This window comes from Mastomys coucha, chromosome X (genome assembly GCF_008632895.1).
Source record: "Mastomys coucha isolate ucsf_1 chromosome X, UCSF_Mcou_1, whole genome shotgun sequence".
Taxonomy (NCBI): Eukaryota; Metazoa; Chordata; class Mammalia; order Rodentia; family Muridae; genus Mastomys; species Mastomys coucha.
The window spans coordinates 102,435,329-102,446,450 of NC_045030.1; the positions used below are offsets into that span (position 1 = coordinate 102,435,329).

General features: G+C 42.2%; 1 protein-coding gene across 1 annotated transcript in view; it reads right to left on the reverse strand.

Annotated features, from left to right (window-relative positions):
• Positions 1-300: 300 nt before the first annotated feature.
• Positions 301-11,122, reverse strand: part of Ercc6l (ERCC excision repair 6 like, spindle assembly checkpoint helicase) — a 13,604-nt gene continuing 2,782 nt past the window's right edge. Inside the window, exon 2 of the mRNA XM_031365927.1 lies at positions 301-4,175. Coding sequence (XP_031221787.1) covers positions 539-4,175 — 3,637 coding nt within the window. The 3' untranslated portion in view covers positions 301-538. The remainder of the gene's footprint in view (positions 4,176-11,122) is intronic.

Consider the following 11,122-nt stretch of genomic DNA (forward strand, 5'->3'; position numbering starts at 1 on the left):
AAGACCCAAAACTGAAGAAAAAAAAACTCCACAGCATAACTGGTTTGAAGAAAAACAGACAGTCAAGAGAAGAGTAAGTGAAGATAATTAACCAGTTGGTAGAGCGACTCCAAGACAGGCTACAAGTGCCCGAGACTGCTGAGTAGTACAGGTACAGTCTGCAGCTATGCTGGAAGCACGAACACCACATTATTAGGGATAGCTTAGATTTGGAATGCTAAATGACAAGCTGACTGAAACTAAAGAGTTTCTGTATACATCTGCCCGCCACCTTGTGAAAGAAGATGAATGGAAAAACTCTTGAGAAAAGGCACTTTAATTTTCAGAACTGAGCTCACAGACAAGATGGTCCTCTTCACAGTAAAAATAGCCAGAAGAGCGGCACAAAACTTTAGGTAATATCAATTAAAAGTAACGCTTCTGAAAGTTTGCAAAGCATGCCTAAAGGGGAAAAAATGCAATATTCAAGGGAAGAACTACTGAACAAAACATGTATATCCAATTTCAGTTTAGACGTAAGAAATAGGCTATAAAGTTCTCAAATGTTAAGTTGCTTGTACAAACTTAAAGTCATGAGCATGACCTCAGGATCTGCACTTTTTATGTCAAGTGCTTTAACTAAGCAGTTGAGAGCCTCCTGTATCTTCCCACACTCTTTCAGTTCTTTCCCACGAGCTACAAGAGTCTCATAGTCATTAGCAGCCTCCACTGCGGGATCAAGCAAAGGGTCACTTGGCAAAGGTTCAGGGGCACAGGGGGAGCTCTGTGGGGCTGGAAAAGTAGGCTCAGACATGGGCAAGTTGCTGGACTTGTTTTCTGAAGCCAGTGTTGCCCCAGAAGGCTGCTCTTCTGTGCCAGCTACGGCCTCTTCACTGCTCTCTTCTGAAAGGCCTGGCTCACTCTCCTCCTCGCTGCTGTTAGCAAGCCTTTCCTCCATATCTTCCACATCACCTAAAACCACATTGATCAAAGACCTCCTAGAAGCCAGAGACCTCCTCCTAGAATGTAAGGACGTATTCACATCATCTGGTATTTTAGGTGAAAAGAACCTTCGAGATGGACTGCCTTCATTTTGGGGAGTTGAAGCATCAAATTGTTTCACAGATGAGAATGGAAAAGGAGAGATGTTAAATGAATGTGTGAAACTACCTTTCAAAGCATCTTCTTCATCTTCATCATCTGAGAGGATCCGTCTAGCTTTGTTTTGGGTTTTCACAGTAACCACTTCTGATTCTTCACCACTCTTATTAGAAGAATCCAAACTGAGATTAAGTGCTGACTCTGCCTCGGAGTTAGCTGCAGGGCTTTGCAAGCTCCTTTCTTTCTCAACATGTTCCAAAAACTTGCTGGAGAGGTTTTGTCTAGTGTCTGCAGATTCTTCCAGGAAAAGATTGAAATCACATGCATACTGCGGTGGTGATTCTAAAGGGTCCTCTTTCAACTCCAACTGGGCCTCGATTGCTTGAGCACCCTGAAGTGCACTAGGGGATGCTGACAAGTCATCAGATATTTCAATCATGGGTATATCTGATTCTAGGTTTTGATTTTCATTTGCTGTGGGACTGCGGTGATATAAAACCACACTCTCCTGTAGATCTAAATTTGGCCCAAGATCAGCCTTGCTGGATTGTCTAGGTAAATAATGAGAACTTCCCAAGTTCTTTGACGAGGCCTCTTGCCCAGGTGAGGCTTGTAATCCCTTCTTCTGCACAGCTTCATTTTCAGCTGTAAAACCTTTTGCAGGGCTCAAGAATGAGTCAGTACAAACGTCTCCTATACTTTCAGCCCCCTGGGGTAAAGAAGCTACAGTGCCAGCATCAGATGGACTTTCGAAATGGTGCTGATCACCTTGCAGCCAAGTGACATCGTGTGCCTCGGAGTGCTCTTGCGGCTCACTCTCTGCAGACTGATCATAAATGCTTACACTGGCCATTTGAGAACTGATAGCCTCTACCTGGGTAGGATTAGTCAGAAGGCGCCAAGGCTGAGGCTGAGGTTTGTTTAATTCAGTACCTTTCTTCTTCTGTTGAGCAGGAAATTCCTGTGCTTTGAGCCAGGTCTCCTCAATTCCAGTCCTTTGTCTTTCCACTGTATTTTGAGACTCAGATTCAACAAGGAATTGGGCTTTCTGCACTCTCTGATGAACGTACTGAGAGTCTTCTAGCATGTCAAGCTCTTCTTTAACAGACAGATCATGGGTGAACATCAAATCGTGGTCTGAGATTCCTGCTATGCCCAGTGAGTGTAGGTAGGCAATATGCTCATCTAGTTTCTCATCAGATCTCCGCTGAGCAGCATGCAGACTCTGGAGCTGCATCTGGGTTGCAGAGTTCTGCAGATCCCCCACTGTGAAAAGCTCTTTTAACTCTTGTTTGGTGAAATAGCGGAATGGGTTCTTCTTATCACCAGTAGTTTGTCTGATCAATGAGTCCTTGAAAACCTGTCTTCTATATATCTTTTCTTCTACAGTTCCACACGTGATTAGCCGATAAACCACAACATTCTCTTTTTGGCCGATTCGGTAAACTCTATCCACAGCTTGAGCATCGGTTGCAGGGTTCCAGCTAGGGTCAAAAATGACAACTCTAGTTGCTGCAGTTAACGTTAGGCCAACACCACCTACTTGCGTGGTAAGTAGAAAAACTGAATATTCTTTATTTTGCTGGAATAACTGAATTCTTTTTTCTCGTTCCCAAAGATGAGTAACTGTGCCATCAATTCGCAATGTCTTAAAGTGCTTGTTCTTTAAGAGACGCTCAATGATGTTGAGAATTTGTCTCGACTGAGAAAACACAAGAGTTTGATGTCCTTCATCTTGAAGTCTCTCTAGCAGGGACATTAAGAATATCATTTTTCCAGACTCTTGCATCAGTGTATTATCAGTTAAGTGATCAATGCTGTCCATATTTGAAACATCTTGCTCATTTTCATCCTGAGCAGAGAATGTGGCAGTCCCTAGATTCAGCAAATGACAAGCTCGGGCAGACAGCAGCCTAGGGTGGTCACAGAGCTTCTTTAAAACACCCAGCTCAGCCAGAGGTGAGCGCGTCTCCATTAACAATTCCTTGATGTGATCTAAAGACACAAACTTCCTATAAATGTCCTCTTGTAAAGGCACAAGGCGTATCCAAACAATTAAATCATTTTTCCTGGTAAGGGAAAGCATCTCACAAGTGGCTTCAACAGCTGTACTCTTCTCCGCAAGTCTGGCCTCTGGGTTGTCTGCCTTTTTCATCTGCACTTCTTCTTTGGTCCTCCTTAGAAAATAGGGTTTTATGATTTCCATTAAGTTTTCAGATATCTTAAGTCCCAAGGCTTTTTCCCCTGGGGTAGCATCCTTCTCTCTTGCTCTAATAATAGGATTTTCATACTCCATTTTAAAAGTTTTTAATGTTCCTAACAAGGAGCCTTGGCAAGCAAAATCAAACAGGGACCAGAGTTCTTGCAGGTTATTCTGGATTGGTGTTCCTGTGAGAAGGACTCGATTATGTGCAGGAATAGCACGAGCACAGATTGCGGACTTGGTAGAGGCGCTTTTGATCTTATGGGCTTCATCAAGGATGACATAGTCCCATACAAATGCTTGCCCATTAAAGCTTGCAAGTTGCTGCCAATTATTGAGTAACATTTGGTAGGTAGTGATCACGACGCCATTCCTTTGTTGAATCCGTGTCAGGCTTCGAGTGCGTTCATTCTTGCTGGAGCCATGAAAGGTTTTCACTCTCATTCCTGGAGTCCACTTGGCAAATTCTTTGACCCATGTATTAATGAGATTGGTTGGCATGATCAATAGCACATGATTCACAAGGGAAGCATCAAACATACCTGAAAGGAAAGCAATGATCTGAACAGTCTTTCCCAATCCCATATCATCTGCTAAGATGCCCCCTTTTCTTCCATCCTTATACAGGCTATAGAGAAAAGCGATGCCTTCTTTCTGGTATTCAAAGAGTTTCTCATACAGCTCTCGGTAAAGCAACAAGCCAGAGTTGCACACATCTGTAAATTCATCATCATCATCATCTTCTTCTGCCAACTGCTCCAAAGCTTCCTGTAGTTTCTGGATTCTGCTCAGCACCTTTTTGGTGGGAAAAATGTCTTTTGCCAAGTTGAAAAGTTTCAATGATTCTTCCAGATCTCCACTCTTAGCTGCTTCTTTGGCTTCTTGCACATATCTATTTAAAAAGGAAAAAAGGTAAAAATAATGTGACATGGGACTGGCAAATTAGCTCAAGTGGTAGAATACTTGTTTGAAGGAGCCTCCGAAGTCAATTCCCAAGAAAGGAAACAGAGTGAATATTTAACCTATGAAAGCTTTACAGTACATTTTGGAATCCAGGCTGTAGTTGGGCTTTTTTTTTTAAAGCACTTTCAAGTATCCCTTGAAATTCTTAAACTCACTATATAGCCAAAGTTGACCTTGAACTATATTCTGGCCTCTACCCCACCTCATGAGTGCTGGGAATTTTAGGCATGTGCTACGCCCAATTTTCTTTTTTTTTTTTAAAGAATCTTTTTTTAAAGATTTATTTATTTATTTTATGTAAGTACACTGTAGCTGTCTTCAGACACTTCAGAAGAGGGAGTCAGATCTCATTACAGATGGTTGTGAGCCACCATGTGGTTGCTGGGATTTGAACTCAGGACCTCTGGAAGAGCAGTCGGTGCTCTTACCTGCTGAGCCATCTCTCCAGTCCCTATGCCCAATTTTTTATGTGGCTGGGGATTGAACTCAGGGCTTTGTGCATGTTAGGCAACCACTTTACCAGCTGAGGCTCATCCAGTCCTGTAACTAAGTTGGGCTTCTAATGCCCTCAAGCAAATCCCAAAGCTGTCTTCTGACACCTGCACACACATATTACACACAGTAACAATAAGTAAACAATTGCTGTTGGGAATGTACATTACTAAGTCTCTATGGAAGACATTCTCAAAATGACAACAAAGCCACTTTGTAATTCAATTAGATCACTTCTGAGCATTTACCCACCAAAATCAGTTAGTATAGAGATCCCTTCATACCCATGTTCATCTCAGTGCTATACGCAATACCCATGTTCTGGAATCAGCCAGGCTCCCCATATACATATATGTAATATAAATATACAATTGAGGGGCTGCAGAGATGGCTCAGAGGTTAAGAGCACTGACTACTCTTCCAGAGGTCCTGAGTTCAAATCTCAGCACCCACATGTCTGTAACTCCAGTTCCAGAGGATCTAATGCCCTCACACAGACATACATGCAAACAAAACACCAATGCATATAAAAAAATAAAAAGAAATTTGTTGAGGGATGGTTTTGTACACTGTGTATTTCGGATGCTGATTTCCATGCCCAGAGATCTGGCTGCAGTCCAGATGTTGGCACTGTCATGATTATTATAGCATCTCCTGTCTCAATGATATGTAAAGATTGTTCTCTATCACCTCTGATTGGTTAATAAAGAGCTGATTCACCCAAAAACTGGGCAGGAGAAGAGAGAGACAGGACTTCTGATCCTAGTCAGGACAAGACTCAGAGGGCAAGTAACAGGCCAGGTGGCTGGGAAGTAGGCCAGGCCAGCAGAGTCAGGTTAGAATAGATGAGTACCCTACTCAGCTATAGTGAAAAAAACATAATATACCAGGTCTGTGTCATTATTTCAGAGCTAGGGCAGGCAAAGAAAAGTCCCTTACCTTTATAGGAATTATAAAATAATAATAATAAAAAACAACAACAACACACAATTGAGCATTATCTGACCATAAAAGAAAATGAAATAATTTTCTCTATAATTCAGAAGGGCAGAATATAGGGATATCACCAGCCCCCAAATTCTTCCCCCTCTCTCAGAGGAGAAAAAGCAACAAAACAACCTGAAGCTTAAAGAAGAGGTATCTAATGGGGGCTGGGATAGGAGAAAGAGAAGAGGGGAAAGGAAAGGAACAGAGGAATGTATAAAAGTAGGTGAGGCCAGGTATGGTGTCATGCATAGGAGAGGCAGGGGCAGATAGATCCCTAAATTGCAGGCCAGCCTGCTCTATAAAGGTATGGTGAAGATGATCAATACATAGTGTCAACAGATATGCAATATCTGTGCATCCCATTAATATATTTACTCTACACTAAAAAGTATAATTTTAAAAAAAGATAAGAACATAAAAAGATGCTCCATGTTAGTTATCAGAGAAATGGAAACCAAACCCACTTTATAAACCCAGCAGGACTAGAGGAATAATGGCTAATCAGTTAAGAATTTCTTTTTGGGGCTGCAGAGATGGCTCAGAGGTTAAGAGGACACGAGCTCAATTCCCAGCATCCACACGGCAGTTCACAACCCTCTATAACTCCAGTTCCAGGACTTCTGATGCCCTCATCCAGACATACATGCAGACAAAACAAACACCAATACACATAAAATAAAAATAAATTATATGTTTTTTTAAAAATAATGTCTTTGGAAGGTAATGAAAATGTCCAAAATTAGCTCTAGTGGAAGGTGCACAATTATTTGAACACAATTATGTGAATATAATGAGTGTCATCAAACTACAGTATTGATAGGCAAAAATGCCCAACATAGGCATTCAATTAAGGTGTTAACTCAAAAATGTCTCTGGTGGACCCATAGTCTACAAAGTTTAAGCTGCTTAATCTGGTTATTACAAATCCTCTCTGATGTAGCCAGCAACCTATGACTCCTCTAATCTTACGGGTCACATCCTACCTTACACATTTTTGTTTTGAAGACAGGGTATGTCTGGCTATTCTGAAACTCACTGTATAGGCTAGACCAGATTGGCCTGGCCTCAGAGGTCTGCCTGATTCTGCCACCTGAGTGTTGAGATCAAAGGCATCCACTATCACGCCTGACCCTTCTACCTTTCAAGTTTTATTCTAGGTCCTTATATCCGTCATGCTTCTCTGTTACCTTTAAGTACAGGCTCACACCACTGTTCTCTTGCTAGTCCTCTTTTACTAAGCTAACTTGACCTACTGAGCCTTTAAAGATTTCCAAAGCCACTGGGCAGTGGTGGTGCACGCCTTTAGTCCCAGCACTTGGGAGGCAGAGGCAGGTGGATTTCTGAGTTCAAGGCCAGCCTGGTCTATGGAGTGAGTTCCAGGACAGCCAGGGCTATACAGAGAAACCCTGTCTCGAGAAAAGAAAAAAAAAGATTTCCAAGCCAAGTGTGATGTCTCACACCTGTAATTTCAGTGGAGGCAGAAAGATCATGAGCTCAAGGCCAGCCTGCTCTCATGATCGCTGTCTCAAAAGGCTAAAAAACTGATTCTCAGGCTGGTGATATAGCTCAATAGTAGAGCACTTGCTTACCATTCACAAAGCCCTAGGTTCAAACCACAAAAACTGAAGGGCAATGATTCTCAATTTTCTATTTCTAGAGTTTCTTGGACTGGGAGCTTGTTAAGACACAGATCTCTAGCATCAACATCAGATTTTCTGACTCTGCATTGAGATGGAAAAATTCATAGATCCATGCAAGTAGCCAGGTGATTGGCATTAAGGCTTTTCACCTGGAGGCCACAGGCATATATAGGATATATGTACAATGGAGATACTCAGATATTACTAAGACGAAAATCACTAAGCATGGTAGTACATACCTTTAATTCCAGCATTTAGGAGGCAGAAGCAAGCCAGCCTGGCCTACTTAGCAAATTCTAGGACAGCCAGTGCTACATAGAGACTTATCTCAAAAAATAAAACAAAACAAAACAAAGACAACAACAGGAGGAGGAGGAAAGAAATCAAGTTATTAACTCAAAAACAGATGGCACTACAAATCATTTTAAGTATGGGTAATGGGGAGATAAATATTATCAAAGTTCTATACATACATACATACATACATACATACATATATACAAACATGTTAAAGCATTATGAAAGCCACTCTTTTATATAATTAATACATACCAGTAAAACATTTTTTAAAAGATAACAGTTCAGGCTTCACTTAAGGTTCATTTCTTACTCCATGCCCCAGGGGGAACTGTTATTATTCTGCCTCAATATTCTCAATGAGTGTACCACAACCAAAGGCAACTTGGGGAGAAGAGGGTTTATTTTGTTACACTTCCACATGATTATTCACCACTGCCCAGCCTAGAAAGGAATGTTTCCATAGCTGGGATGGTGGTGGTGCATGACTTTAATCCCAGCACTCAGGAGGCAAAGGAAGATGGATTTCTGAGGCCAGCCTCGTCTACAAAATGAGTTCCAGAACAGCCAGTCAGTGCTATTACAAAGAGAAAATGTGTCTCAAAAACAAAACACTGCTGAAATTGCTTGAAAGTATATGTGCATATATGTGAATTTCCTCCTCCCATCTTGTATCAGAAATGATCTATGGGGGCTGGAGAGATGACCCAGCAGTTAGAAGCACTGACTGTTCTTCTAAAGGATCCAAGTTCAAATCCCAGCACACACATGGTAGCTTACAGCTGTCTGTAACTCTAAGATTTGAAACCCTCACACAGACATACATGCTGGGAAAACGCCAATGCACATACAATACAAATAAATACATTCCAGATAGGTCAAAGAAATAGAATGGAGAGTGACAGAGCAAGATAGCCAGTGTCCTTCTTTGGCCTTTATGCATTTGCACATAGCTGCAAGCCATCTGCTCATATACATCAACATACATTACACTTACAACTACTCCTACCCTCAAATAAAACCGCAGGCCAGCTGCCAGGCAGTGGTGGCGCACACCTTTAATCCCAGCACTTGGGAGGCAGAGGCAGGCGGATTCCAGGCCAGCCTGGTCTACAGAGTGAGTTCCAGGACAGCTAGGGCTACACAGAGAAACCCTGTCTCAAAACAAAAACAAAAACAAAAAACCCTCAGGCCAGCAAGATGGCTCAGAGGGCGAAAGCAGTTGCCACCAAGTCTGACAGCTTGAATTCAATTTCCAGAACCCAGATTATGTGTGGATGGAGAGAATCAACTCATTAAGTTGTCCTCTGACTTAAATATTCATGTGTACAGATGCACGCATGCACACAAATAAATGAAAAAGAAAAGGAAAAGAAAACCCTAACACAGTAAAAGAGGAAGAATTGCATCGAAAGTTTAGTCCCAGTGTAATGTTCAAAGGTGCGGCTTTTGGGCCTCAAATTGGATCCAAAGAACTCTGACCTAATCAGACTGACCAATAATCTCTCGGTCCTCCAAGTCCAAGGAGGCTTGGGAATTAGAAGATGAGATCCAGCCAGGCTGTGGTGGTGCACGCCTTTAACCCCAACACTTGGGAGGCAGAGGCAGGTGGATTTCTGAGTTTGAGGCCAGCCTGGTCTACGAGAAAAAACAAAAACAAAAAACAGAAGATGAGAGTCAGGTGGAGGAAGCATGTGACTGCAAATGTGGCCAGGAGGGGTACATTGTCCAGGTCACTCTCCTCTCTTTCTGCTTCCTCTGCCATGCTTCTCCCTCATAAAGCTTTGCCTTGCCCAAGGAAGGCCTAAAAGCAATGGGGCCAGCCAAACATGTACCAAAACCTCTAAAATCATGAGCCGAACTCAATCTTAAGCTGTTTCCCTCATGTATTCTGCTCCAGCAACAGAAAGTGACTAACACAGAAGCAAACATGCTCTTCTGAGAGGGGTTCTCATCTAATCCCCTGATGAGGGCAGACAGCCAGACACCCAGCCCATTCTCAAGAAGTCATTTGGCAATTAAATCTCCACCAGAGTTTTGGTGGAATCAAGTCATGGTCAAAACACAGAAGGATTTTTGCCAGGCATGGTGGCACATATCTATATTTCCAGCACTTGGGAGGCAGAGGCAATCAGAGTGAGTTCCAGGACATCCAGGGCTACACAGAGAAACCCTGTCTCGGAAAAAACAAAAATCACAGCAGGATCTCTACATGGCTCTGAAAGGTGGTCAGCAAGCAGCAAGTCATGCGGTACAACTATTATGTTAAATGGTGTAAGGGGAAAGGATAAGAGAACCTCAAAAGGGCTGGAGAGATGGCTCAGCTGTTAAAGGCTACGTTCACAACCAAAAATATAAGAGTTTGGTTCCCAGCACCCATGGCTGTCTCTCCAACCACCTTTTTTTTGTCTGACATAGCATTTGAGCACACAGACTACTAATATAGATTTAAAAAAAAGAAAAGCAGCTGTTAAAAGATGCGATTGGCATGTAAAGTGAATAAAGTAAATTAAAAAAAAAGAAAAAGAAAAGAAAAAAAAATTTTTTTAAAAAAAGAGAGAGAACCTCAAAAAAGGAGATCAAGAAGCTGAAAGGACAAGGTACTGGTAAGACAATCTGCATAAGCACAGAAACTGAAAAGAACGTGATGTCCTCATGTTATACATATACACTACATCTTAATAGCCTCATGGTATACCGATGTATGGATATGGATGCAAAAATGTTTACTTCATAATTTTCCTAGCTACAGGTATGTAGATTGGGCTGAGGATGTAGCCCAAGGGAGAAAGCAATTGTCTAACATATAGAAAGCCCTAGGTCCAATCTTTGGCATAACCAATAAAGGATGGAGATTATTGTTTCCTTCCAAAAAGTGCTATCACTATCAATAAATACAATAAAGCATGGAATCGAGTTCGTGTGCGTGCGTGCGTGCGTGCGTGCGTGCGTGCGTGCGTGCGTGCGTGTGTGTGTGTGTGTGTGTGTGTGTGTGCGCGTGCGCATGTACCACCACATCTGGCAAAAAGCCCTTTCTTTCCTAGTTTTGCTCACATCTGCAAGAAGCCTTTGCAGGGCTATCGTCCTTGCACTCAATAGCAGTGAGTATCCGGTGGCCCCTATATGACCTTGTCCCTCCAGCCTGACAAATAAACTATTCATATTACTTTAGGAAACCAGGCTATTTTATGAGTTAAATAAATAATGGCAAAAATAAAATCTTCTTTGCATCAAATAACTTAACCCAGAAAGAAGGCATCTCGCACAATAAAATGGCTTACAGAGGAAAGGCAGGCTGGCGAGATGACTCAGGTGGGTCAAGGTGCTTGCATCCCTGCATGAAGACTTGAGTTCAAGCCCTGAAAACAACTTTCATGGGAAGGAGAAAACTAGCCTGGTCTACAGAGTGAGTTCCAGGACAACCAGAGCTATACACAGGAACCCTGTCTCGAAAAAAAAC